The following is a 27,843-nucleotide window of genomic DNA, read 5'->3' on the forward strand; positions in this document are numbered from 1 at the left end:
CCTAAGAAGGCTGAGCTCTTAGGATCATGGTTCAAAGCCAGCCAGGGCAGGAAGTCTGTGAGACTCTTATCTCCAGTTAACCAGCACAAAGCCAGAAGCAGAGCTGTGGCTCAAGTGGTAGAATGGTAGCCTTGAGCAAAAAACCTCAGGGACAGTATTCAGGTCTTGAGTTCAAGCCCCAGGAACAGTGTGCATGCACACACACAAAGACAGACACTCATGCATGCGCGCGCGTGCGCACACACACACACACACACTTTTATTGAACTGATCCTGTGAACTCCTTTGACCCTGGTGTGAAACTTCCATTTTCTCAACCCCTTTGCCCCATCAGAGAATGAACCTAAGTGGTCAGGTCTGTTGGCTCAGTAGAGCAGGGTTCCAGAAAACTCTGGAGGTGCACAGTGAGGAGTTTAGGTCCTGGAATCAGAATGTTTGGGCTCAAATCCTGTTCCACCTCTTATTAGTGAGATAACCTTAGGGGAATTGCACAGTCTTCTCTGGGTCTCCCTTTCTACCTGTAAGATGGGATAAACTACCTATCCTGTAGGGATGGTATGAGGATTCTGTGATTTAAAACACTAAAGAATAGGACTAGAGGTAATCTGGCGATAAAGCACTTACTTGTGTGCCTTAGGATTGATCCCCAGCACAGCAAGACTCAACACCAAACTACAAGTACATACATGTGTCTATACAGTAGACAGTTGTTTTCATCCATTTAATTCTTCAAGACTTTGTTTTAAACACACAGATTTGTGAAACAATAACCTCTTGGTTAGGCTTCTCACACTGTGTATATCACCATTTTGAGATCCACTTTAGTTCAAGAAAGAATGGTTAGCTAGGTGCTGTGGCCCAAGCCTGTAATCTGAGAGGCAGCGGTATGGAGCTTACCGTTTGAGGCCAGCAGGCAGGGCAGAGGAGGAGGATTCGTGAGACTCCATCTCACCCAGTGGCTGGGCTCAGTCGTCCTACCTGTCATCTCCAGCAACACAAGGAAGCACAAGTAGGAGGATCACAGCCCCAGGCCAATCTGGGTTACTAAGCAAGACCCTCGCCTGAGTTTATTATAAAGCAAGACTCTACCTCAAAAATAACCATTGCTAAAAGTGGCTGGAGGTTTGGCTTAAGTAGTAGAGTGCCTACTTGTGTATGCAGTTTGAAGGGTGAGGTACAAATATTAATAAGATACATTCGTGCTGGATGTGGTGGCTCATCCCTATAATCCTTGCTACTTGGGAGGCAGAGAACAGGATGGTGATGTTTTAAGGGCAACCCGGGCAAAAAGTTAGCAACATCTCAACGAATAAGAGGTGTGGGGGTGCATGCCTGTAGTTCTAGGCATGTGGGAGGACGTAAGTAGGAGGTTCACCATCTGACACTGGCTCCAAGTAATAACATAATTCCTGTGTAGAAGTAATCTAAAGCAAAAAGGTATTGGGACATAACTCAAGTGGTAGAGTGCCTGTCTAGCAATCATGAGGCCCTGAGTTCAAGCCCCAATACCACCAAGAAGAAAATAGGTATTTCTACCCTCTATAGGTTTATAAACTACTAGGAAAGGTATTTTTTGAGAGTAACAACTATATATAAATTACTGTACTTTTCACAATTGGTATCAGAGGTAGCTCACAGGAGGCCTAGAGTAATTCCGAATGTGGGGAGTGAACTGGACAGTGAGAGAAGAAGCTGGGCATTTTCAGGTAGAGTACATAAAGGAAGTAGAAAAAGTTCATAATACTTGAGGAAGAGAAACTGAGCAGACCTGTTAAGTAGCAAAGACGCTGCCTAGGTGAGAGAGAGCAAGTCAGTGAGCTAGCACCGAAGCTGGGTGAAGAAGCATGGAGAGGTAAAAATAGGAGGCATGTGAGAACGAAGAGTTGAACTTGTCTTAAGCATTGAGTATCAGCACTGGGAGGATAGTGGCCCTTAGGGGTAAGATGTTTGGAAATCAGATTATGTTTCCAGGAGAACAGACAGGTTCTGCCGTGTTGGTGGCTTACACCCGTAATCCTAGCTACTCTGGAGGCTGAGATATGAGGATCTCGGTTCAAAGCCAGTCCTGACAGGAGAGTTCATGAGACTCTTATCTCCAATTCACCACCAGAAAACCAGAAGTAGCACTGTGGTTCAAGCGGTAGAGTGCTAGCCTTGAGCCAAAGAGCTCAGAGATAGTGCCCAAGAGCCAGAGTTCAAGCCCTACAATCTACCAAAAGGAAAAAAGAGAGAGAGAGAAAGAGAAGAAAGGAAAAGAAAAGAAAGAAAGAACAAATGAACGAACAAGTTTTACTTTGGAACTACTGAGTTTGCGATACAGGTAAAAACCTGATCATTTTTCTCCCATTCTTGGATGCCTTGCTAAAAACTATTGTGTATAAAAAGGCCAGTACTGGAGCCCTGATTCCCAGTAGATGCATTTCCTCACATGGGACTTTCAGAACCCTACAGCTGAAGAACCCCTACCCTGTAGGGGCCTTCCCTTGACCTGTGGGATCCTCCTACACTCCCCGGGCATGTTCTCATTTAGTCTGAAACTTGGCTACACCATTGTCATTCTGCATAGCATGAAGTTGCCACAACCTTTGGGAGCCATTTGTTTTCATTATTTTTTAACTTAATAAAAATCCCTGTTTCGCAGCTGAGATTGTGGCCTAGTGGTAGAGTGCATGCCTAGCATGCATGAAGCCCTGGGTTCCATTCCTCAGCACCACATATTTAGAAAAGCCGGGAAATGGCACTATGGCTCAAGAGGTAGAGTGCTAGCTTTGAGCAAAAAGAAGCCAGGGGGGCTGGGAATATGGCCTAGTGGTAGAGCACTTGCGTCGTATACATGAAGCCCTGGGTTCGATTCCTCAGTACCACATAAATAGAAAAAAGTCAGAATTGGCGCTGTGGCTCAAGAGGTAGAGTGCTAGCCTTGAGCAAAAGAAGCCAGGGACAGTGCCTAGGCCCTGAGAGGGGAGGGGAGGGAAGGGGAGGGGAGGAAAGAGGAAAATCCCTGTTTCATGAAGTTGTATTGCCAGAGTAGAAATGGAAGAAACACCCCTTGGTCTCTACTAGCCCGGATGTGAATTGACTCATCTGGCTTTGTTGTCTCACCTCAATAGTAAAAGGCCCCGCATGAAGAGGAAGAGGAAGAGAAAGAGAGTGACAGTGGCGACAGAATATCTTTTTAGAGAAAAATGTCATAGATAGCCAGTACTTCCTGGTCTTTTTGAATAAGTGCATCATTGACCATAATACTGGTGCTGTAAACATATACTGCGAAAGTGTGCAGCATCTGGGAAAAGCGCTTCCTGCTGGGTGCTGGCCCTCATATTTTCTTCGAGTTTAGAACTGATGTTTTTCAGCCTTAGGAGAAAGACCAAGTGCTGTAGGTTTTGAGCAAGAGGCAAGACTCTGGTAGTTTGTGGATTGTTATCGCCCTGCAGGACCCTTCGCAACTTCCTCCCGCCGCCCACAGCAGAACACGGAAACCCTGCTGTATCAAGCCACTTCTGCAATTACACACAGTTGCAGTTCAAGGGGTCTTTCCGTTTGTGTCACACCCTCTGTTTTCAGACATTGTCTGCATTTGAAAAATGTGTCTTTTGAGGAGGAATGCCCAGCTGACTTCTCTTCTCTTCTCTCTCTCTGCTGCCGGGCAGTGCTCCAGTTGAAGCTCCAGCAGCGCCGGACCCGGGAGGAACTAGTGAGCCAAGGGATCATGCCACGTAAGTGCCCTTTCTCTCCACGTTTCTCAGAGTTGCTTTCAGGACATGGCTGTGTGGACCTGGTACAGCGTAGGAAGCAGCTAACAATACAAGGCCACTAGGTATTATTTGCCCTCCTCTGTCTCACGCTTTCCCCAGTTCAGGAATTCTTCGTGAAAAGATAAGTGCCCTAAGCAATCAAGTTCTGTAAATCAGAGGGCATTAAATCTAGTGTCAGTAAATCATCCTTTGCTCTTGAATTGCACCTTTCAGAGGGGTTCTGGTGCCTCCTTGCTGCCCTTCCCTTTAAGCAGACTTTGCACTGAGGTATTGTAAGGAAGAGCTCTGCCTTGGGGTGCGGGGTGCTCTCCCAGCCTCTGTTCCATTCATCTGTTTGAGTGATGTTTTCTGCCTGCAGAAGTTGGATCTAAGTTGAGGTCCTCAGGCACCCCGGATGGGAACCGCCTGAGTGTGCACCCCTGGCTCAAGTGGGGGACGGGGGGCAGAACTACATCCCTTGGGAGAGAAATGAAACCAAATCTTGGAACTTAGTGGACTTAAAAGTTGGAACCAGAATGATTTTACTCTTTTTGACATTGTTAAAAAGCCATCAGCGGAGAGTAGGCTTTCCCTCTTGTTTGTATGTCATCAGCACTTGGACACACCCTAGTGGAGTAGAAAGAAGTGCCTGCCGTGAAGCAGGGTCTGGGAGAAGTGACGCTTTTGGTCTTTACTCAGTGTCTGTGCACCTAGCACCCAGTGCGCGCTCACTCATTGAAAACAAACCAAAACAAGCCACCCGCTTCTGCTCTCAGATTTGTATTTAAAAGGCCAAGACTGATTATGAGAAAAAGAGACAAGTGAATAAAGAAGACAATTTTAGAGCTTGATAAACACTGTGACATTAAGATATGTCATTTAAATAATGAGAGGTGGTTTTCTTTGGTGGTGGGGGGGTTTGGTCAGTCGTGGAGCTTGAACTCAGGGCCTGAGTGCTGTTCCTGAGCCTGTTTGGGTTCAAGGCTAGTGCTCTACCACTTGAGCCACAGCGCCACGTCCAGTTTTTGAGTGGTTAATTGGAGATAAGAGTCTCACGGAGGGCTGGGAGTGTGGCTTATCAGTAGAGTGCTTGCCTAGCCTGCATGAAGCTCCAAGTTCGGTTCCTCAGCACCACATAAACAGAAAAAGTTGCAAGTGGTGCTGTGGCTCAAGTGGCAGAGTGCTAGCCTTGAGCAAAAGGAAGCCAGGGACAGTGCTCAGGCCCTGAGTCCAGCCCCAGGACCAGCAAAAAAAAAGTCTCACAGAGACTCTTCTGCCTGGGCTGGCTCTGAACCATGATCCTTAGATCTCAGTCTCCAGAGTAGCTAGGATTTCAGGCATGAGCCACTGGTGCCCAGCATGACATGTTTTTAACAAGTAACAAGTTTATGATAGGTAAGAACCTGGGTATAGTGGTGCATTTCTGTAATCCTAGCAGTTGGAGAGATCATGGGTTTGAGGCCAGCTTGGGCTACATGACAAGACCCTGTCTCAATAAAACAAAACAAAACAAAACAAAACAAGGTGGCTAAAGAAGGCCTCCACGAAGAGAAAATATCCTAGCTAAGACCTGAATGGGTGAATTGGAGTCTGCCATTTAAGAGTCAGGAAGAGGGGGTTTGTGGCCTACCTCAGTTGGTAAAGCACTAGCCAGTGAGTGAAAGCATCAGGTACTGAGTCTGAGTCCCAGTCGCAGGTTAAAAAAAAAAAAAAGTTTAAAAACAGGAAGAGGGGCTCCAACAGAAAGAGAAGCAAGAGTAAGGGACCTGGTATAGTAAGAGCTTGATGGGTTTGAAGAACATCAAGCCAGTATGGCTGCGACATGGTGAGCAAGGGAAGCAGGGCAAGTGGAGATAGTTCTGGCTCAGCTGGCCTGGTGAGGAACCCTCCTGGCCGCTACTCTGCATTCCCTGACTCCGCCATAGTCTCCAGTGCTCCTGCACCCAGCACCCTGACGCCTTGGCTTACTTCACTCCTCACCTCCACCGCATAGCTTTCAAAGGAGTGTGGGCGGTGCTGGGACACACTGTGAAAGATTGGTCCACTGCTGTTGAGACTCAGAGATCTGGGGACTTGAAAAAGTGAATCTGACATCCCTATGGTGTTGGCCTGAGGGGTTTCTAACAAGAAAGCTGTGCATTTGTGCCGCTTAGGAGAAAGGGCTCTCCAGCCAAAGGAGCAAGATCGCCAGGGGTACATCTTTGTCTTATGCCCTTTCCCTTCCCTGTCTCCCTTCCTCCCTTCCTCCTCCATCCCTCCTCAGGACTGAACCAAGCGCATGCTCTGCCACTGAGCTTCAGCCCCTGCCCGCTGCTTTTCAGCTTGCAAAGATTTAAGGTGACAAAATTGTAAGTTTAAATTTTAAAAAGGCCATTTTTAAAAATGGAAAATTATCTTGTCAGGCACATTATATTCCCACGGGCATCTAACAGATAAGTCTTCCTGTGAGGACCTGGTTGAGGGCAGGCCTTGGTGTCCCACTTGCTGACGTCCATTTAGGTGCCGCGGAAGTTCCGTGTGGTAATCTCTGCACTGCAGCCCCTGTGAACCAAAGAAGCTTTTTTAAGACCTGACCCTTTTCAGGTAGCGCTGAGGAAAAAACAAAACAAAACAAAAAAAGCCTTCCCTACTTTTCTGCTGACCAGCGAAGTCATGTTTATTTATTTATGTTTTGGTGGAGGGGCATTGAATTTAGGGCCTTGAACTTGCTAGGCAGGTGCTCTACCATTTTAGCCATGCCTTTAGCCCATAAAAGTCACTTCTTATTGCTACTCACTAGTTTTACCTGAACAGTTCAAATATTAAAAGTCACATGACTAAGGGAGAGTCCTGATACATATCTGATATGCTCGTGATTTAAAATTCTTCAGCCCAGGAGAATATTATTTGTAGAAGGACACAAGTGATTTGTATTCTGTATCTAAACAGATGACTTAGACCTACTTAGAAAAGACAGATTTTTTTGTTTTTAATTGTTGCTTTGTGACAGAGTCTTGCTTTGTGGCCCAGGCTGGACTTGACTTTTAATCCTCTTGCCTCAGCCTTCTGTGTGCATCACAGAAACCTGGATAATTCTTTTTTTTTTTTTTAAAGGTTGATTTTGGTTTTACCAAGGAGTAGAAATGACTACAAGATGATCTGAAGCCTTAGACAGGGCTGTTGTGTGAAAGCCAGATAGAAATGTGGCTAGCATGTATAGGAAAGAGAATCCTGTAGATGCCTCTGTCCCTTGATGTGCTTACCAGAAATACCCGAGGTAATCAACTGAGTTAAGAAAAGGCTATTTGGTGGCTGAAGGTATGAAGTCAAATGGTAGAGCGCTTATGTAGCAGGTATGAGACCTTATATTCAATCCCCAGTACTGCAAAAGAAAAAACCCCCAAAAACCCAAGACCAAAACCAAACAAACAAACAAAAAAACCCACCCAAAAAATAGATACTAAAGGCTAAGGTTGTTCTCAGTGGTAGAGCACTTCCCTAGCATTGTAAGAAAATTGTAAGAAAAAAGTTTTTGTTTTGACTCAGTTTTTTGTTCTATGAACTTAAAATATTTTTAAATTGTTTTTTAAATCATGTTTTTTTTGCTAGTCCTGGGGCTTGAACTCAGGGCCTGAGCACTGTCCCTGGCTTCTTTTTTGCTCAAGGCTAGCCCTCTACCACTTGAGCCACAGCGCCACTTCCAGCCTTTTCTGTTTATGTGGTGCTGAGGAATGGAACCCGGGGCTTCGTGTATGCTAGACAAGCACTCTACCACTAAGCCACATTCCCAGCCCTAAATCTTTTTTTTTTTTGGGGGGGGGGGTCAGCTGTGGGGCTTGAACTCAGGGCCTGGGCGCTGTCCCTGAGCTCTTTTTTTTTTGCTCAAGGTTAGTGCCCTACTGCTTTGAGCACAGTTCCACTTCTGGTTTTTGGATGCTAATTAAAGATGACTCTCATGAACTTTCCTGCCCTGGCTGGCTATAACCGTGATTCTCAGATCTTAGCCTCCTGAGTAGCTAGGATTGTAGGTGTGAGCCACCAGCACCTGGCTTTAAATCTTAAAAGATAATTCATTTAAATATGTCAGTTTTTGTATACAGTGCCTCTTGATCAATGTCATCCTTTCATCCTCTTCTCCCTTCCCCCCAGTCGATCCTAATCCACCCATGCCCTCAGTGTTTGAGCCTTGGTCGGTCTGGGAATGATGGGCCCCATGACTCTTGGGGCTGCGGATGGAACCTGCTCACTTTGAGGTGGCTGGGAAGTGAAGAGCAAAAGGAATTGGGCTGAGCGTGCGACCCCTTCAAGGGCATGCCCGCAGTGGCCAGACCCCCCCGCCAGCCTCCCAAAGGACCCTCCACTTCCGAATTCCTCCACAGCCCAGGGCCAAACCTTTAACTGACTCAAACCACAGCCGTCAAATTCAAGTTGTTCAGTCATTTTATTTATTTTTCATTTTTGTTGGTACTAACAAACCTCATACTTGCTGGACTTGCTTGGTCCATGGTTGGCATTCTGTCACTTGAGCCATGCCTCTAGTCTGGCATTTTGCTGATTAATTGCAGATAGAGCCTGGAGGACTTTTTCTGCCTAGGCTGACTTCAAGCAACAGTCCCCCAGGTCTCAGCCTCCTAACTAGTTAGGATTACAGGTATGAGCTACAAGTGCCCAGCTGGCCCTTTGTATCTTCAGTCTTTAAATTCACTTTATCTATTGACATCCAGACTGTATTGAGACCATGTGTCTACCTCTCTTAGTCTCAGCTTCTCCCACCATTAGGTTAAGAGTGGGAGACTCTAGAGCAGCTTGTCCCACTGAGACGGAAAAGATTGAGCTGCCCTCAGCCCTCCACTCTCTGTTCCTAGGTTGATTTTAGTAGTTGACTTCCTTGCTGGTTTGGATAGGTGCCAAAACAGGGGTGGTAGCAAGCCTTCAAAAGAGGGTGCCTACAAAGAATGCTTCAGGACTCTTCATTTGCATCTTTGCTTGCCCCAAGATGTGTGGTCCCTTTTCTACATCCCACCACCCAAGATCTTTGATTCACATAAACTTAATTCTGTTTCTCATTGTCACAGTGAGTCCTTTGAGCGGTTGACACACACTGGCTCATGGTGTTTGTTGCAGAATATTTTGGTGGATATTTTAGTGTGTCAGCTCAAAACAGAAACAAGAAATGGAAGTCAGGCCGCAGTTCTCAGTGGCTGACTTCTCACACAGGCTGTGTTTTCAGGAGGAGGATGGGCACAGGGAACTAGAAGTGACAGCCGTAGCTGTGCGTCGTTTAACCCGGCTTCAAGCCGATGGCTGGGTACTTTCACTTTGTTCCCTGCCACTGCACATGCAGTCCTAGCATAACTGCCTTTGCGGATGGGGAGTGCAGCCTCAGACGAGTCACATGACTCACCCTGGACCACACCCCCACTACAAGGTCCTGACGTCACAGCTCATGATGGCACTTAGCCACATGGGATTGCTTGATGATAGCTTGCTGTGCTTTCACCCAAATTCCAACTTTGGAAATTCTTGAAAGCTGAAAACAGTGTCATAAATCAGGACCCCTCGTTGGTGAGAGTGACCCCATTTTTCTTAGCTCTCCCCGATGTTGTTAGTGTCTGCCAATTGTGAGGCTTGAAGGCCACGACCGTCTTTCTACCTTTGTCATAATAACCCTTGTTTAAATATTTTTAAAGAGATTTTTTTTTTTTGGCCAGTCCTGGGCCTTGGACTCAGGGCCTGAGCACTGTCCCTGGCTTCCTTTTGCTCAAGGCTAGCACTCTGCCACTTGAGCCACAGCGCCACTTCTGGCCGTTTTCTGTATATGTGGTGCTGGGGAATCGAACCCAGGGCCTCATGTATACAAGGCAGGCTTTCTTGCCACTAGGCCATATCCCCAGCCCCTAAAGAGATTTTTAATTTCTTCTTTGCCATGAATTCTCTGAGGAATTTTACATATATTCTCACTAGACAGTTGCCCTAAAAAAACACCTGAAATCTAGCATGTGATTTCCAGCACTTAGGGCTGCTATGAAGTTTGTTCTCTGTGCTCTAGGTTGAGTCCCTTCTCTGCCTAGATTCAGAATCCTAAGAAAAATTATCTGTGTAATGTCAGTATCAACTCTTATACACCAGTGACATACAGAACGCAGCCTCCCCATCACTCCGTGTGTGAGGGCCTCTCAGACTTCCTCGGTTCTCACCTGACAGGTGCAGAGGCAGACCGTTTTTGTAGCAGTCTTTCTTGGGCGTGATGACTACAACCTCATCCAATAGTTGATGTGGAGTCAGAAAGAAGCTTGGGAAATTATCCACATAGGTGGCAGACTTAAAATTTTTAAATCAAGATGTTGAGAAAATTTAGCAAGTGTTTCTCTCTCTCTCTCCCTCTCTCTTTCTCTCTTTCTCTCTTTCTCTTTTCCTCTCTCTCACCTCTGTCGTCTCCCTCCTCTGTCCTCTTTCCTCTCTCCCTTCTCCTTTCCCTCTCCTGGTCCTGGGGCTTGAACTCTGGTTCTGGGTGTTATGCCTAAGCTCCTTTTGCTCAAGGCTGGCACTCTACCACCTGAGCCACAGATGTGAGATGGGAATCTCACAGACTTTTCTGCCTGGGCTGGTTTCAAACCACAATCCTCAGATCTCAGCCTTCTGAGTAGCTATAATTACAGGGGCGAGCCACTAACACCTGGCAAAAAGTAACTTTAAGACAGACGAAGTTGGTACATCTGAGATGTTTGGGGATGTACACATGCACCCAACACATCCCCCCTCACACGTACATACATGCACACACATTGCCAGTGCTGGGAGAAGTCTGTCTTGCCTCGCCTCATATGTGGCGTTATGTAGTGTCAAAATTAATGCAAATGCCTATAATCTGACTCCTCTGCTGTAGCCAGGTGATAAGGCAAAGGATTCATCTAACTTTGGATGGACTTCGATTACACAGCATCCCTTCTTGCTGGGCTGACATCACCCTCTAAGAGAGGCTGTGGTTGAAGTGGCGAAGCCCCAGTACTGGTGCACGTGTGTGTGCACATGCGTGTGTACACACACATATCCCAAGAGAGGTGTAACAGGAAAAGGAATAGAATATGTGTCCCTTGACATTTCCTAAAGCAAAGTCTAAAGTCCTTTTTTCAAATTCCATTGCCAATTTAGAGTAAGTGACAAGGTATTTATTTCTAAAAGATTAGACAGGAACAACAGGCCAAATGTGAAAGATCAGATTAAAATTGCTATTGTTCAGTTGTTGTTGTTGTAGTTACCACACGTGAGCAGGGGACAATAACCTGTACAAGGTCTGCTCTATGTCCCCATCCCCACTGGCGCTGTACCATGTTGCTATATTAGGTTAGATGTGTGCATTTTCAGTTTAAAACACTTTCAAGGGTTGGGAATGTGGCCTCATGGTAGAGTGCTCGCCTAGCATGCATAAAGCTCTGGGTTCGATTCCTCAGCATCACATAAACAGAAAAAGCTGAAAGTGGCACTGTGGCTCAAAGTGGTAGAGTGCTGGCCTGGAGCAAAAGAAGCTCAGGGACAGTGCCAGGCCCTGAGTTCAAGCCCCAGGACTGGCAAAACAAAAAACAAAACAAAAAAGCATTTTCAAGTGGCAGTGTGTTTACCAGCATGTAGCTTCTTGTAAATCAAGCGTCTGTACCCATGCACTCTTGTCTTGCTTCGACACCGCTTAACAGGGTAACTCACAGTCACATCAAACACCAAATACAGTCACTTTTACTGTCGGGAAAGCTTATTCCATAACACTGTATTCCTGGTCTGAGATTGTCAGTGCCACGCCATCCAGTCACTCCAGTTTCTTCTAAATGGCCTCTTGATCATTTTGTAAAAATTCAGTTCTCACTGTTTGTAGTTCTAATTGTCAAATCCATGCTGTAGTAGTTTTAGGCAAGGACTGTCAATAGATTCTAGACTTACTAGGAAAGTGGTTGTTGGGGCAGAGAATCTCTCCCGTTGTGCATTCCACAGGTTATATATTAATTGCCATGGGGAAGATGCTTTCCTGAGATGGAGTCTTTTGTTATCACTTTTTAGCCTCGTCTGCAGCCACCAAAGTTCCCCATACCCTGATGTATGGCTTATGTAATCTTTTACCAAAAATGTTTGATTATAGATCTTGATTCAGAGCATAGAATATTTTGCAAGACAACTGGCTTAGATACTTAAAATAAGACAGGTTCATGAAAAAAGGTAGGGTTATTGTTCTAGATTGTGACTTAAGAATCAACAACAAAATGTGGGTTCTTGATTAAATCTTGGGTTGGGGGAAAATCCAGCTATAAAAGATTTTAGGGATCATTTGGGGAATTTAAGTTAGGTATTATTGAATCCATGTTAACTTTCTTAGACACACTTGAAGTGTTTTCGTTATGTAGGAAATGTACACTGAAGGAATAGAGGTGAAATGTCTGCAACTTAATTTAAAATAATTCCATAAATGAAAATGATTAAGTGTGTGTGTACACGAGAGGAGGGGCAGCAGGGGAGGTGAGAAAATATGGCTAAAAGAGAGCCGGTAAGTCTAGGTCACAGGCTTAGGGCTCTCCATTATTTGTAGTTTCAGTGTGTTTTATAGGTTTGAAAATGTCAAAATGAAGAAAGGGGAGGGGGGACTTGTGAGTACAAACATGGGTTGATGTGAATATATGGCACTTGCCAGATATGTTTCTGCTTGTTTTATTTTATTTTTTTATGTAAAAGATCAAGTTAGAAACCTCTTCTGTCTATGCAGTTCTGATGATGACACTTACGTGGTTGAAGGGGTCTTTAACAGCCCTTAGAAAATATCAAGCCATTTCCTTCTGTGCTCCAGAGGTTTTGATGAGAAATAGGACATCATTCAGATGTTTTTGTTTTGTTTTAATCTGGTGACTTTCTCTTTGTTTTTATTTTTTGTTTATTTTTGCCAGTCCTGGGGCTTGAACTCTAGGCCTGGTCACTGTCCCTGAGCTTCTTGTATTCAAGGCTAGCACTCTACCACTTGAGCCACAGTGTCACTTCCGGCTTTTTTCAGTAGTTTATTGGAGGTAAGAGTCTTATGGACTTTCCTGCCTGGGCTGGCTTTGAACCACAATCCTCAGATCTCAGCCTCCTGAGTAGCTAGGATGACGGGCATGAGCCACTGGTACTTGGGTTATCTTTAGCTTTTGAAAGTGTAATTTCTTTGCGTTTATCTACTTGAGGGTTTACTAAGCTTGTTGGATCTATAGATTTATGTTCCTTGCCAAATTTGTCATCATTTCTTTAAGTATTTTCTGTTTCACCCTTTTCCCCCCTCCTTCAGATTATGCAATATTTTGCTGGCTCAGCTGGTACTCTGTTACTTGGGCCACACCTCTAGCCCAGCTTTTTGTTGGATAATTGAAGATGGTGTCCCATGGTGCTGGTGATGTCCAGAAATTGCCGAGCTAAGGCAATTTTTAAGGGTCCCCTGCCTGCTGTTAAGATCAGGACGATCCTGGTCCCGGGCTTGCAGACATCTCCAGGCACAGCTCCGCGGTCTCCCTCCAGAAACGCTTGCCAGAATCGTCTTAAAATAGAAATGGGGTTTCTCTTTTAGTTCTTTATTTCACAAATGTCCTCATAATTAAGGCAGCATGTGTGTCTGATGAGGAAGAAAATGGGTGCTGCCATATCCACGGGTGGTTCCAGCCACTGGGTGGGCCCATATTCTAGAACTGAAACTGAGTGAGCGCCGTTCCTCCTGGCCACTTCCCCCGTTGACTTGTGCAGGGGCCTGGCCCGCCCTTCACGGTGAGCCGCACACTTCCCTCATCGTGCACAGTAGTACCCGAGCACCGGCGGCACCAAGATGTCTGCTCTTTTTCTTCGGTGCTGTTGGGGTTTGGACTCAGCACTTCACACATACTCTCAGCTCCTTTGCTTTCTAGGTTATTTTCAGACAGTGCTTCATTCTTTGCCCAGGCTAGCTTGAGACTGCTCTCCTCCCACTTACGCTTTCTGTGGTGTGGATGAGGCGTGCCCCCCATGCTTAGCTTGTGGGTAACGGGGGAGTGTCTCCAGAACAGCTGGGACCGTGGGCAGGAGCCACTGTGCCTGGCGTCCAAAACGGACTGCAACAGCTCCTGCGCTTGCATTGGCCTTTGGGGACTTCTCTTGGCAGAGATGAGGAGTTCTGGGGAAGTGAAATTTGGAATAAATAACACCCCGGAGCTTCCCCCAAAGCTGTTAAAGCCTCATGGCGGAGGAGACGGACCCAGGTGACTGTGGTCCTCCTGGGCAGCGTCATCTGTGGATTAACTTTGAGTCTTTTTGCTTTTTCCACAACTACCAGAGGCCTGAACTTCAAAGCCTGTTTTCCAGTTCACTCTGCCTCCTTCTTGCCTTTGTAACATGAATGCTTCTGTGATTTGAGTCTCTACTGCACTCGCTCCCACATCACGAAAGCCCAGGGATTTCCTTATGGTCTCTTACACCTCCATCACCACGCTGCCCTCTGGACACACGCTGGAGTTGCCCTTCTGACCGCAAACCCCAGTAGGCATTTGCTGGCCCAGCTCCAGGCTCTTAAAATTACTGAACCTGCTAAATAGTAGTAAAAATGGGGAAAGAAGACAAACACCATTATTCATGCTTGTAATCTTAGCTTTTCAGGAGGCAGAGAGCAAAGGGATCATGGTTTAAGGCCAGCTGGGCAAAAAGTTCACTAGACCCCATCTCAGCAGACAGAGCTGGAACTAGTGGTATGCACCTGCCATTCCAGATGCATGGTGGGGGTGGGAAATACAAATAGAAGGATCACAGTCCAGGCTGGCATAGACAAAAAGCAAGACCTAATCTCAAAAACAATCAAAGCAGGATCAAGTGGGATAGCTCACACCTCTAGTCCTGTGGCTACTTATGAGGCGAAGATCTAGGAGGATCATGATTTGAGGTCAGCCTAGGCAAAAAGTTCAAGAGGACCCTCCTCCCCCCCCCCCCCATCTCAATAATAGGTATAGTAGCATGCTGCTACCATCTCAGCTACTTCAGGAACTGAAAAATAGGATTGCAGTTCAGGTCAGCCTAGGCAAAACGTAAGCCCCTGTCTCAAAAATAACCAGAGCAAAATGGGCTGGAGGCATGACTCAAGTGGTAAAGTGCTTACCTAGCAAGCATAAAGCTGCGTTCAAACCCCAGTACTTCAAAAGAGGAGGCAGGCGAAGAGAGAAACAGAACTACTTGCAATAGACACATTGACCAGAAGGTTCAGACAAAGAGAAGGCAGAAACGGACCTGGTTTGGGCCCACCCCACCCCTCGGTAGTACCTGGCATTTCACCCAGTGTTGTTTTATCTTGCATAAAACGCCAGCAATGAGCCGGGCACTGTGGCTCTGGCCTGTCATCCTAGCTACTCAGGAGGCTGAGATCTGATGATCTCGGTTCAAAGCCAGCCCAGGCAGGAAAGTCCATGAAACTCTTACCTCCAATTAACTACCAGAAAACAGAAGGAGTGCTGTGTCTCAAGTGGTAGGGCGCTAGCCTTTTGCCGAAGAGCTTACAGACAGTGCCCAGGCCCTGAGTTCAAGCCCCACAAATGACAAAAACAAACAAAATACTGGGGGAATGAAGCACATTCACCAAGATTACAACGCTCCTGTTAGAAAACGAGTCTTTGGGGACTGACTGCTCATTACTCTTTTTTTTTTTTTTTTACCACCAGTCCTGGGCCTTGAACTCAGGGCCTGAGCACTGTCCTTGGCTTCTTTTTGCTCAAGGCTAGCACTCTACCACTTGAGCCACAGCGCCACCTCTGGCCATTTTCTATATATGTGGTGCTGGGGAATCGAACTCAGGGCTTCATGTATACGAGTCAAGCACTCCTGCCACTAGGCCATATTCCCAGCCCCTGCTCATTACTCTTTTTCTTCTCGGTCACCAGTTCCGGTTCTCTTGACCAGACTGTGCAGCTGATGAATGCCGCTAGCCTCCCCCCCCCCCCCCCATCCTCGCTTGTATCAGGCTCACGACTGCTCCATGGTGAGCCCCTATGGCTTTTGATGTCTCAATTCCTAGGGTCCCTCAAAGGGATGTCTGAGTGAAGCCCCCCCCCTTTTCTTTGGCCAATACTAGGGCTGGAACTCAGGGCCTCATGCTAGCGTGACTGACTTGTCTGGCTTGCTTGCTCAGCTGGCACACTACCACTTGAACCTTGCCATTAGCCCCGCTTTTTGCTGGTTATTTGGAGATGGAACCTCATGGGCTTTTCTGCTCTGGCTAGTTTAAAACTACTAGATCCCGATTTCCTAAGTCGCTAGGGTGAGCAGGCATGAGCCCCCAGCCCCTGGCTGAGCCCCTCTTCACACCCGGGTCTTCCGCACCGCCGGCCCCGCTCAGCTCCGTGGCCAGCTGCTCTTCCCACTGGCCTGCACGTAGGTGTGCATCTAAAAAACACGCGTCCCTGCAGCTGCCTGGGCCCAGCTCCCATCCAGCGGCCTCTTTCTTCCCTAATTTTTTTTTTTTAATAAGAAGTTAAGAAACCAACTCAGAGAAATAGGAAGAAATCATGACTTGAGGGAGAGCTAGAATTAAGTTACAACCCTGACGCTGCCACTTGCTAGCTTTTCTTCTGGGCCTATAAAATGGAATATTACCTACCACATGGATTCACTGGGGATATTCAGTTAGCTAGCATATTTAAAATACCTGGACCAGTACCTCCACGCAAGCGGACACTTGATGAAAAGGAGCCCCTTCCGTGCTATTACATGAAGACTCCCATAACCGCGGGACCAAATAGGAATTCATACTGTAGTAGCCATTAATGTACACTGACCTTCGTACACAAAGCTGGTAGAGCCACTCCTGTCAAGATGCTCTGTGCTCGCAAGCCGTGGCGAAGGCCGTCATTGTTAGAGCCCAGCACTAGTGCACAAATCCCTCGTGTTGCTCCCTGGGGCTTTTGTGAAATCTTCAACCCAGATGAGTCACATGATCTGTTGTCATGATAAGAGACTGACAGTGAGTAGTAAAAAGTATGTTAGGGGTTGGGGATTAGCTCAGGGAAAAGCACTTCGCTGGCAAATGCAAAGCTCTGAGTTTGTTCCTCAGCCCTGCTCCCCCCACTCCCTCCGCCAAAGGTGTGTTAGAACTAGGTGGGCTGCGAATGGAGCTCAGTGGTAGCACTTAACACGAACTCAGCAGATGGTAGCAGACCTGTGGGATCCTGGCAGGGGGGTGGGTGCATAGGAAAACCCTGTCTCGTTACTAGAAGGACCATCGAGTCAGTCATGAGGACTTTGGGGGCAGCTGGGTGGGCCGGTGGACGTGAAGTTTTCTCCTCGATTCTCCTTGTCTCATCCACGTGCTGCGCTCTCCGAGCAACAAGGCAGTGTGTTCCTTCCCACCCACCTGCCACCCACGCCAGGTCCTCGCTCACGGGGCTCTGGAGCTCACTTTGGAATTGTGCCCGCAGTGCCCTGTTGGCACAGCTGGGAGGCTCCCCGGAGAGGGCCAGTGCTGAGCTTTCGGGGATTATTTGCTGAGTCTGGAGCACCTCCTGCTGTTCGGGGATGGAAAGGAATCCATGTGGAGTTTTGGAGATCCTTGTTTTTCTCATAATAGCTTAAAAAAACACCAAATGAACTTTAAACAAGTGGTGCTGGCATTTTGAAGCTCTCTAGTGAGGCTGCTTTTGCGTAAGGCCCAGCACCCTGCGGGAGGGCAGGGAGGAAGCACGGGCCTGAGCAGGATGGAGTCCTATCTGTGCGCTTGCTACTTTTAGCGCCTCCCTACCCCTGCCTTCTACCACAGACAGTAGCCCAGAAGTTATCTCTCCATGCAGTTTCACCACTGCGCACAAATCCTGGGAAGCAGAAGTGACACTGACCATCGTCTTGTGAATTTCCCTCTTATTGCCATTGTTCCCTGCTTGAAGTGAGTCAGACCTTCCCCTCATCCTCAGTGTTTTAAATCATCATTTGTCACCTCGTAACCAAGTTTTTTGTTTGTTTGTTTGGTTTTTTGTTTCTTTTTTGGCCAGTCCTTGGGCTTGGACTCAGAGACACAGCACTGTCCCTGGCTACCACTCTGCTACCTGAGCCACAGAGCCACTTCTGGCCATTTTCTGTTTATGTGGTACTGAGGAATCGAACCCAGGGCTTCATGCATGCAAGGCAAGCACTCTACCACTAAGCCACATTCCCAGCCCCGTAACCAAGTTTTTGACCAAGGGACACAGGCCTCTTGTCCACACTGCAGCATTTGCAGGGGAGCTTGGTTTAGTCTGAGCAGTGCTTGCTGTAGATGGTAGTGAAGGTGCCAACGGCAGTGTCGCAGAACAGGATGGAGCCACCTATCCGCTGCTGGGGGTGGGTTTCTTCACCGCAGTGAACCCCACGATGGCTGTGAAGTTTGGTTTGTCTCTTAGCAGCACTGAATCCCAGCTGCAGATGGAAGCGGCATTTGAGAAGACATAGACTCTTCTGGTTTAGCTGTCCCATTAAACTGGTCTGCTCACTTGATTCCTAATGAGGCCGAAGAGTCAAGTGGCCCAGCACGCAAGGCAGCCCTGCCCCCCTCTGGGGCCTCCCCAGAAGAAGGTGTGGCCCAGGAGGCGGTCTTTGAGGTTCCATCATGGGGCTGTACCACACTGTAGAACCCATGCCTGGGGCAGTGACCCACACTGCTTAACAGGGCAGCTGACCTTGACGACATGCTCAGTCAGGCGTCATTACGGACACTGCTAGTATTAACTTGGATTAAAATGCCTTCTGCACTGAACATTGTGGTACTAAATGTGACACCTCTCTTTAAGTGTTTCCCCCACTCTCTCCCGTCCCTTTCCTTCCCTTGTCCCCTCCCTCTTCCCCTTCCCCTTTCCCCCCTTCTTCCCTTCCTTACACTGTGGATTGCGCCTAGGGCCCTGTAGGCCCATGCACTCTACCACTGACTGTATCCCCAGCCCCTAAAAGTCATTACTTTATGATTCTTTTTTCAACAGCTTTGAAAAGTCCTGCTGCGTTTCATGAGCAGAGGCGGAGCCTGGAGCGGGCCCGGGTAAGGACCCCCTTTCCCAGAGACCCCCAGAGTGTGTGGCGAGAGCTAATCGCTTGGCTGGCTCTTATTTCTCTCCAGTCCTAGCACAGCCTCACAGCTCTAGATAACAGAGACCTCTGCCTTTCCCGCCTCCTCCCCTCGCTGGCTCTCTGTGCCTCCCCTGTGCCTGGAGGCCTGCGCTGGTCTTTGGGCCTCCTTCCCCAAACCTGGCTTTGAGGACCGCTCGTCTTTCTCACCCTTGCTTTTGCGGAGGCTCTCACGGATGGCAGCCATGGCTTTCTGCATCCCCCAGCCCCGTGAGCAGGTGCTCCCGTCAGAGAGCTTCCGCCTCTCCTGTCTGCCCAGGGCAGCCAGCGTCCATGGGCACTCTTTGGAAAGCAGAAGGGAGGCCACGCTCCAGGCTGGGTTTCTTTCACCAACGGTGAAAGTCTTGGCCAGGTGCCACTGTGAGGTCACACACAAGCTAAGATCACGCACACGCACACGCACACGCACACATGCACGCACGTACCAGCCACCGATGGTGGGGTGGCTCGGTGACCATTGGGAGCTTGATGTACTTCCCCAGAGTTTAATAAATGCAGAATGAGGACATTGGATTTTGAGGAACTGGAGCTAGGGTACCATGTCTCAGAATTAGTACTGAACTCATACTGTGCTTGGCAGGCGTTCAGAGTGAATTGAAAACGCTCATGAGATCATACAGTGTAAGTTTTTGGAACCAGGTCATTATATTCAGCTGGAGACATGGCTTACGTTTGGTGGAGTTCCTGCCTGCCTCGCAAGCGTGAGGCCCCGGGTTCAAACTCCAGTATCAGAAACGCACACACACACACTCACACACACTCACACAGTATGTATAGAGACTTTGATACTACGCTACAAAACTAAATTTATTTTCTACTTTATTTCATTCTAGGAAAAACAATATTTTTCTTCTAATTTCCTTTTTCTTTTTAATTTTTTTATTATAAAGGTGATATACAGAGAAGTGACAGCTACATAAATTAGGTAAAGAGTACATTTCTTTTTGGACAACGCCTAGTTTTCCTTGGCGTACCTCTGTTACTTTTATTGGGGTGCTCACGGAGCCACAGAGGATGGCACCCCGGCTGATGCCCGGAGCTGACGCGCCTTCCGGGCCCCGCTTGCCCTGGAGTCAGCCCGTGGACGCCGTGGTGGCCCCCGAGTGACCGCGCCCCCCCGTCTTGGGGTCTGGTCCTGCGCACGCCGCAGGCTTACCCTGCCCTGGCTTCGAGCGTTTCCTGCTGTGTTCTTTCCGCAGACCGAGGACTATCTGAAGCGGAAGATCCGCTCGCGGCCGGAGCGGTCAGAGCTGGTCAGGATGCACATTCTGGAAGGTGCGTGGGGTTGGAAACGCTTCTCCCTGTCCTCACACCATGGCAGCACTTGGTTTTTGTTGTCTCCCATCTGTGTGGCAGGAGCCAGCTCGAGGCTCTCTCAGCGAGACAGCCAGGCGGCGGGGCTGCGGCGGGCTTCGCCAGTGATGCCCCTGTAAGTGCAGCCACGCTTTCTCAGCCTGGCTTGACCCGCCATCCCTTCACGCGGAGCCACTTCTCTGCCAGGGAAGATCATTTCTCTCCTCCAAAACCTGTTTTTGAAATGGCCGCACTTTATTCTTTTGTGTTCATGCATTGACTCATTCATTCATTCACTTGCTCACCGGCAGTTAGCTCAACACTTGAGGTGGGCCTCGGAAATAGACTTCTCTCCGATCTACAGAGAGAAAAGGTTTGGGCTCCTGGAAGCACACAAATATATTCACTTTTGCCTGTTTAGTTTGGGACTGTCCTTAGGGCGGAACACACACCTTGAGTGTGAACCTCACATTTTTCAAGTGGAGACCCAGAGACCCAGAGCAGAGGGGATCGCCTGGCCGTTGACGGTTCAGGAGAGCGGAGAGACGGCTCTCCGCCTGATGCTCCTTTGGCCCTGAAACTCCCCCTCAGAAAGTGGTCCAGCCCTGCCTGGCCCGGTGCAGCTGTCCTTGTGGTTGACGCCCAGCCGCCTTCCCTGCCAGGGAGACCTCCCCCTCCGATGGGCCCAAAGCTTCCAGCGTGGGGCTGGGGCCCTTCCTCCATCTTCCCGCTCCCATCCTCCCCCTTGGACAGAGACCTCGGCTGAGCCATCCCTCCAGGCCAAGCAACTGAAGCTAAAGAGAGCCAGACTAGCTGATGACCTCAACGAGAAGATCGCCCAGCGGCCGGGCCCCATGGAGCTGGTGGAGAAGAACATTCTCCCTGTGGAGTCCAGCCTGAAGGAAGCCATCATTGGTGAGGAGGCCGGGCCACGCCCGCAGGCACCCTAGCCAGGGGCAGGGCGGCTCTGAGGCAGGGTTGAGTCAGCGATCCTTGCCTCTTACCATCTCGCCATCTCCCCTCGAGTCCCAGAATACCCTGGCCACCAAGGCCCAGAGTTTGACAGCCTGGGGAGCTGTGTGTTAGCCTGCAGCAGTGCCAGCTGCGGGCCTCAAGAATCGTGGTCACACAGAGCGGAGTGAACAGCGAGGCCTCGGTTCATCTCCCATGTCTGTTAACTAAGGTCCACCTGCCTTTCCCAGCCTCGTGCCTAGCGATGTAACTCAGTGGTGGGACTGCATCGCGCAAAGCAGAGCACAGCAGCTGGGGCACAGCTCTGCTCCGCCCAGGCTCTGTGGAGGTGCTACAGACATGTCTCCTTTCTAGCCGTGGCCAGGTCAAGTTTGAACCCAAGGCCTTGTAGTCTCTCAGCTTGCTTGGCTGGTGTTCTACTACTTAAGTCACATCTTCGACCCTGCTTTTTGCTAATTTTTTAGAGATGGAGTCTCATAGACTTGGCATCAAACTATGATCCTGGGCTGGGAATGTGGCTTAGCCATAGAGTGTTTGCCTGGCATGCATGGAGCCCTGGGTTCAATTCCTCAGCACCACATACACAGAAAAAGCCAGAGGTGGCGCTGTGGCTCAAGTGGCAGAGTGCTAGCCTTGAGCACAAAGAAGCCAGGGACAGTGCTCAGGCCCTGAGTTCAAGCCCCAGGGCTGGCAAGAAAACAAACGAACTGTGATCCTCTGAATCCTAGCCTCCTGACTCGTGAGGCTCCCCTCTCGTGGCCTCCCCTCTCCCCTCCTCCTGGATCTGAGCTTCCAGCCGGCAGAGCATCCGTTCTGCCCTAAGGCTGGGCCACAACTCCTGGGGGACAAGGACCCGACTCTGCTTCCCGCCCAGACGTGGCCACCGCAGAGGAAGGAGGGATTGTCGCGCCTCGGCGGCACAGGCGCCCGCTCCTCCGGGCAGGGCAGCAGCTTCCTCAGCGGGGCCGGGCTGGGCTGGCCGGGGTCACCACGCTCTCGCCCCTCCTGACCTGTGACATGGCAGGTCCCTGTACTCCCTCCCTCCTCGTGGGAAAACTTGCCAGGACAGGATGGGGATGGAGCGCGCCCAGCCTCCTCTTCCGGGCTCGCCTCCATGGTGGGCGAGGAGGGAGGGGACAGCCCAGGCCCTGGCCCTCAGGACGAAGAGGCTGCTGGGAGCTTAACCCAGACCATCCCCGTCTGCCTTGAAGCGTGTTCCTTTTCCTCATCTGGGGTCTCCCAGCAGCTCCCCCGGCTGCTGAGCGGCTCCCCCTGCCTTCCTGCTTGCCTCCCTCAGTTCCTCCCGCGCAGGCAGCTGACCAGCCTGCGTCTCCCCACAGCAGTGCTCCTGCCTCCCCTCCCTCTGTGCCCCGCGGGCTGCCGGAGGGCCCTGCACTTGGTGCCCTCGGGGCGTGGGCACGGGTCCAGCCGGGGCAGCCGTGGACAGCGGCGTGTGTCCTGTGGCGCCTTTGCTGCCCAGTGCCGGGGCTCGGGGTCGCTCACCTCGGCTGCCCCTGTGGCCCCCGGGAGGCTGGCGGCCTTTCCCAGGACGCCCTCCGCAGGCCGTTCTGGTCTTTGGAGAACTGAGTCAGCCCCAAGGAGGAGCCGCCCCAGCCCCGGGTCCCTCACCAGCAGGGGCAGTGGGATCCTGACGGCCACGGGCGAGGGGCAGGGGCAGCGTGTCTCCCGGTGAGGGGCTGGAGGGAGGGAAGAGCCCGCGCTGTGCGAGGCGGGCGGGAGGCCTTTCCTCAGCCCGGGGAGGCCTCGGAGCGCTGGGCGGCCTGCCTCCCGGTCTCCATCCGCCCTCCTGCACTAAGGACGGCACTGCCTCTCCAGCCCAGGGTGGCGCCCGCCCTGACGGGGTCCTCCGCGCTTGCCTGGGTTCTGGGGCTGCAGGTGGAGTCTCACGTGGGCTTTGGTTTCAGTGGGCCAGGTGAATTACCCGAAGGTCACAGACAGCTCTTCCTTCGACGAGGACAGCAGCGACGCCTTGTCCCCCGAGCAGCCTGCCAGCCAGGAGTCGCAGAGCTCCGTGCCATCACCCCTGGAGGCTCGGGTCAGCGAGCCCCTGCCCAGTGCCACTTCCCTGTCCCCCGCTCAGGTGAGTGAGCCCGCTTCCAGAAGCTTCCGCTCCTGCCGCGGTGCGCTGATGGGCGCCCTGAGCCAGGTGGGGCCCCGTGGGGGCCTGGGCTGGTGCTCACGTGCCCACCGAGCAGGGACGGCACTGTCGGTAGTGGGCCCCCGATTCTGGCAGCCGGAGCTCCCTAAGAAGACCTGGGGTGCGGTGCCCCGCCCCCAGCCGCCAGCCCCCCTGGCCGGCTGCTCTCCGCGCTCCTCTCCAGCCCCGTCCCTCCTTGCTCCTGCCCCCCTTGGGCACGGGCCACTCGCCCTGCTGTGGCAGCGTCCTCCCTCCCCTCCCCCCCTCCCAGGTTCCCCCTCCACTCCCGGTGGGCACGGATTGTGGAGAAGCGCTCTTCCTGGCGGAGCCGCCGCCTCTGCCGCCCCGGCCGCCCAGCCTCACCAACGGGACGGCTGTCCCCAGCGCCAAGCCCGCCCCCACGCTCATTAAGGTAGGGCGCCCCGCCCCGCCCCGCCCCGCCCTTCCCGCCAGCGTCACGCGGTGCACAAGTACCGTGCACATGTGTGTGTGTGGGGGGGGTCTGCCCTTTTCTGGAAGCCCTGGGCTTCAGTCATGGAGGCTGCAGGCACACTGTCCACCGGAATCGCCTCCAGGGGCCCGGCCGTAGCCCCTCGCCGTGGGGCGGTGCGCTGCACACGGCTCCCTCGCAGTTCCCAGGGGCCGCCCGGCCCCGCGCCTTTGCCCCACGCTTTTGCCTCCTCTGCTGCCACTGCGGGCTGGCGGTGGGGCACGGATCCAGGGTCCTGTGGCCAGTTGGCCGGCCCTGGGGGCGTTTTCTTTCTCCTCCCAGGGCCTACTGAGGCACTGGAGGAGGAAGGGCTGGCGCCCCAGGCACTGCTGGCCGCGGGGCCTTGCGGGGACAAGGGTTTGATGTTGAACTTGCGGTGCCGGGGCCTCTCTGCCCCCCCCCCCCCCCGGCCCTGCCAGCCTCCCAGCCTGAGCCCTGCGCACCTAGCCCCCCTCGCCCCGCCCTCTGGACTCCCTCCGCACACAGACCGGCCACCCGCCTGGTCGCCCCAGCTCCTCTGCCTGAGCCTGAGGCTGGGAGCCCTTCCCGCCCCGGCCTCTAGTCCTCACCCAGCCCTCGGCTGCCCTGCATCTCCGTCTGTGCCCCTTCCTGTGGCCCCCGTGGAACCCGCTGTGCGCAGTAGCCTGCCCTACCCAGCTGCCCCCTCACCCTTGGGGGGCCCGGGTCCCCTCCTCCAGGCCCTGCGGCAGTGCTGGCGGGGAGCTTCGGGGTTCCTTTGGGGCACAGCAGGTCCACATGAAGGGCACTGCGCGGCCTTGGCCAGCAGCGCCCCTGAGCTGCTCCCTCCTGGCGTCGGCACCCCGGTGCCTGGCGCACCGGCCGCCATGCGGCTGCTCACCTTGCTTCTCCCCGCGGAGGCCGGGGTCGCCCCAGGCTGCCCCCCCTGCGGCTGCGGGGGGAGGGGCCCCTCAGGCGCCTTCTCTTGTGCCCTCAGCAAAGCCAACCCAAGTCTGCCAGCGAGAAGTCGCAGCGCAGCAAGAAAGCCAAGGAGCTGAAGCCCAAGGTGAAGAAGCTCAAGTACCACCAGTACATCCCCCCCGACCAGAAGCCCGACAAGGGCGCGCCCGCCATGGACTCCTCCTACGCCAAGATCCTGCAGCAGCAGCAGCTCTTCCTGCAGCTGCAGATCCTCAACCAGCAGCAGCAGCAGCAGCACTACAACTACCAGGCCATCCTGCCCGCCCCGCCCAAGTAGGCGCCGCTGGGGGAGGGCGGGGGGCTCCCCTGCAGCGAGGGGGCGGGCCCTCACGGCTGCCTGTCCCCCTCAGGCCCGCGGGGGAGCCCCTGGGAGCCAGCGTGCCCCCGCCAGCCCGTGCCCTCTCCAGCACCGCGAGCAGCTCCAGTTCGGGGACTCCAGGGCCCGGGGGGCTGGCGCGTCAGAACAGCACCCCGCTGCCCGGCAAGCCGGGGAGCCTGCCAGCCAACCTGGACGACATGAAGGTGAGCGCGGAGGGAGGGCCTGCGCCTCGGCCCCCGCCCCGCCTTCGTGTGCCACCCCTCCTCACCCGAGGCGGCGCCAGACGCGGGAGCCTGCCCGCTGGATCCGGCCGAGGGCGGAGCCCGTGGGCCCGGGCCGGGGTCGCGCCTGGGGTCGCGGAGGGCCGCCTGCCTGTCAGATACGTTTCCCCACTCGGTCTCCCTCGGGAGCTCGGGGCCTGGCCGTTCCCGCACCTGTGGATCGGGGTCAGCGCGCGGGGCCGGGCGGCAGCGACAGGGCTGGGGGCGCGGGGTGCTCGCAGGCCGGGTCCCCTGGCGCGGACAGCCCCGCCCCTGACCGCCGCCGCCCGCCGCCCCCCGCAGGTGGCGGAGCTGAAGCAGGAGCTGAAGCTGCGGTCCCTGCCCGTGTCGGGCACCAAGACGGAGCTGATCGAGCGCCTGCGCGCCTACCAAGACCAAGCCGCCGCCGCCAAGGCCGCCGCGCCCGCCCCGGTCCTGCCCGCGGCCGGGGAGGTGGTGGTGGCCTTCCCCGCCGCCCGGCTCGGCTCCGGGCCCGCCCTCGTGGCCGCGGGCCTGGCCCCCGCCGAGGTGGTGGTGGCCACGGTGAGCAGCAACGGCGTGGTGAAGTTCGGCAGCACGGGCTCCACGCCGCCCGTGTCCCCCACGCCCTCGGAGCGCTCGCTGCTGAGCGCGGGGGACGAGAGCTCCACGCCGGGAGACGCGTTCGGCGAGCTGGTGACCTCGCCCCGCGCCCAGCTCGCCCTGCAGGCGTCGCCCGCGCAGGTCCCGGTGAAGGAGGAGCCCGAGGGGCGCGACAAGGACCAGATGCTGCAGGAGAAGGACAAGCAGATCGAGGAGCTGACGCGCATGCTGCGCCAGAAGCAGCAGCTGGTGGAGCTGCTGCGCCTGCAGCTGGAGCAGGAGAAGCGCGCGCAGCAGCCGGCCGCCGCCCGGGCCCCGCCCCCCGCCGCCGCGGCCCCGCCCCCCGCCGCCCGGGCCCCGCCCCCCGCCGCCGCGGCCCCGCCCACCGTGAAGCAGGAGGGCGGCTTCCCCAGCTGCCCGCTGAGCCGCCCGCCCCCGGGGCCCGCGCACCCCTTCAGCCCCAGCCTGGCGGCGCCCACGGCCGGCCACGGAGACGCGCAGGCCGTGGTGGTGAAGCAGGAGGCCGGCCTGCCGGAGCCCGCCCAGGCTCCGGGGCCCCCGCTGCTCCTGGGCCCCCAGGGCGGCGGCCTCCTCCCAGGGGTCACCCCTCCGGCCATCCTCACCGACGCCTCGGGGACCCACCTCATCCTCACTGTGACCAACAAGACCGCCGACAGCCCCAGCCTGCCCGGCGGGAGCCCCTGCCAGGTAGCCGGGCGGGGCAGGACGGGCCCCGCGGGGTGAGGCGCCCCCGGAAGCTTGGGAAGGGTAGCCCCGGCTTAGGACAGGCGGCCCCGGGGTTGGGGGGGCTGCGGGCAGAGCGCATGCGCGCCCAGGACCCTGGGGGACGCCGCCCGCGGGGTGGGTGGGGCCCACCGGACAGCTGCTGGCGCGCAGTACGGGGCGTGGGGGGCCCAGGAGCAGCGGCCGGCCCTGTGTCCACCCCCCCCCATCACTCCTTAGTCACCCGCCCTGCACACACACGCACATGTGCGCGCGCACACACACACGCACACATACGCGCACGCACACATGCGTGCACTCACGTGCACACGCATAGGCGCACACTGGGGAGGCGCCCCTACTCCCGGGACGGCGCCTGCCCGCCCCTCACCTGCCTGCCGGCCCTTGTCCTCCGCGCAGCCCCTGTCGCAGCCCGGCTCTCCGGCCCCCGGCCCCTCTGCCCCGATGGACCTGGAGCGCCCTCCTCAGCCTCCCTTTGGCGCCCCCACTTCCCTGCTGAAGAAGGAGCCACCTGGCTATGAGGAGGCCGTGACCCAGCACCCCAAACATCAGGTGACTGGGGGGCCCGGCAGTGACCCGTGCGGGGGTGGGGAGGGCCGGGCCGGGCGTCCGCTGGGGTTTCACGCCCTTGTCGTCTCCGTCCCCAGGAGAACGGCTCCTGCAGCCAGCAGATGGACGACCTGTTTGACATCCTGATCCAGAGCGGAGGTAACGGCCGTCCCGCCGCCCCCCACCCGCTGGGGCGCCCCGGTGACACTGGGGCAAGTCTGGCCTTGAGGCAAGGCAGGAGTTGTCCGCGCCCGGATCCGCGGGGGGGCCCGGGCGGGTGGCGGCGCTGGGCCTGCGGGGTGGCAGCGCCCTGACAGGGCGGGGAAGGGACCTCTGCGAGCCTCGGGGATTCTTGGGAAGGGAGGGCAGGGTGGGAAAGGAGGCCAGCGTGCTGCCTGTCCCTGAAGGTAGACAGAGATGAGAGCTGCAGAAGGGGCGAAGGGGGCGGGGGTGGGGGGGTCGGGGGTGGTGGCCCCGTATGGTGAAGCAGCTGCAGGGCAAAAATAATGGCTCACCCAGAGGGCGGGAGGGCAAGCCTGGTTTCTGTAAAATTAAAAAAACCTAGTGCTGAGTGTCGGCGCTCACACCTGGAGTCCCAGCTACTCGGGAGGCTGCGAGCTGAAGATCGCGGTGGAGGATCACGGTTTGAAGTCAGCCCAGGCAGGAAAGCCCGTGAGACTCTTACTTCCAATTAACCACCAGAAAACGAAGAGGCGCTGTGGCCC

At 53.6% G+C, this 27,843-nt stretch overlaps 1 protein-coding gene across 1 annotated transcript in view; it reads left to right on the forward strand.

Annotated features, from left to right (window-relative positions):
* Nucleotides 1–1,346: 1,346 nt before the first annotated feature.
* The window catches only part of Mrtfa (myocardin related transcription factor A), a 28,817-nt gene continuing 2,320 nt past the window's right edge, over nt 1,347–27,843 (forward strand). Inside the window, exons 1-12 of the mRNA XM_048340279.1 lie at nt 1,347–1,358; nt 3,410–3,716; nt 18,671–18,726; nt 20,012–20,087; nt 20,859–21,020; nt 23,003–23,178; nt 23,507–23,647; nt 24,681–24,937; nt 25,015–25,186; nt 25,547–26,533; nt 26,969–27,121; nt 27,217–27,277. Coding sequence (XP_048196236.1) covers nt 1,347–1,358; nt 3,410–3,716; nt 18,671–18,726; nt 20,012–20,087; nt 20,859–21,020; nt 23,003–23,178; nt 23,507–23,647; nt 24,681–24,937; nt 25,015–25,186; nt 25,547–26,533; nt 26,969–27,121; nt 27,217–27,277 — 2,560 coding nt within the window. The remainder of the gene's footprint in view (nt 1,359–3,409; nt 3,717–18,670; nt 18,727–20,011; nt 20,088–20,858; nt 21,021–23,002; nt 23,179–23,506; nt 23,648–24,680; nt 24,938–25,014; nt 25,187–25,546; nt 26,534–26,968; nt 27,122–27,216; nt 27,278–27,843) is intronic.

The sequence above is a fragment of the Perognathus longimembris genome, chromosome 1, assembly GCF_023159225.1.
Source record: "Perognathus longimembris pacificus isolate PPM17 chromosome 1, ASM2315922v1, whole genome shotgun sequence".
Lineage (NCBI taxonomy): Eukaryota > Metazoa > Chordata > Mammalia > Rodentia > Heteromyidae > Perognathus > Perognathus longimembris.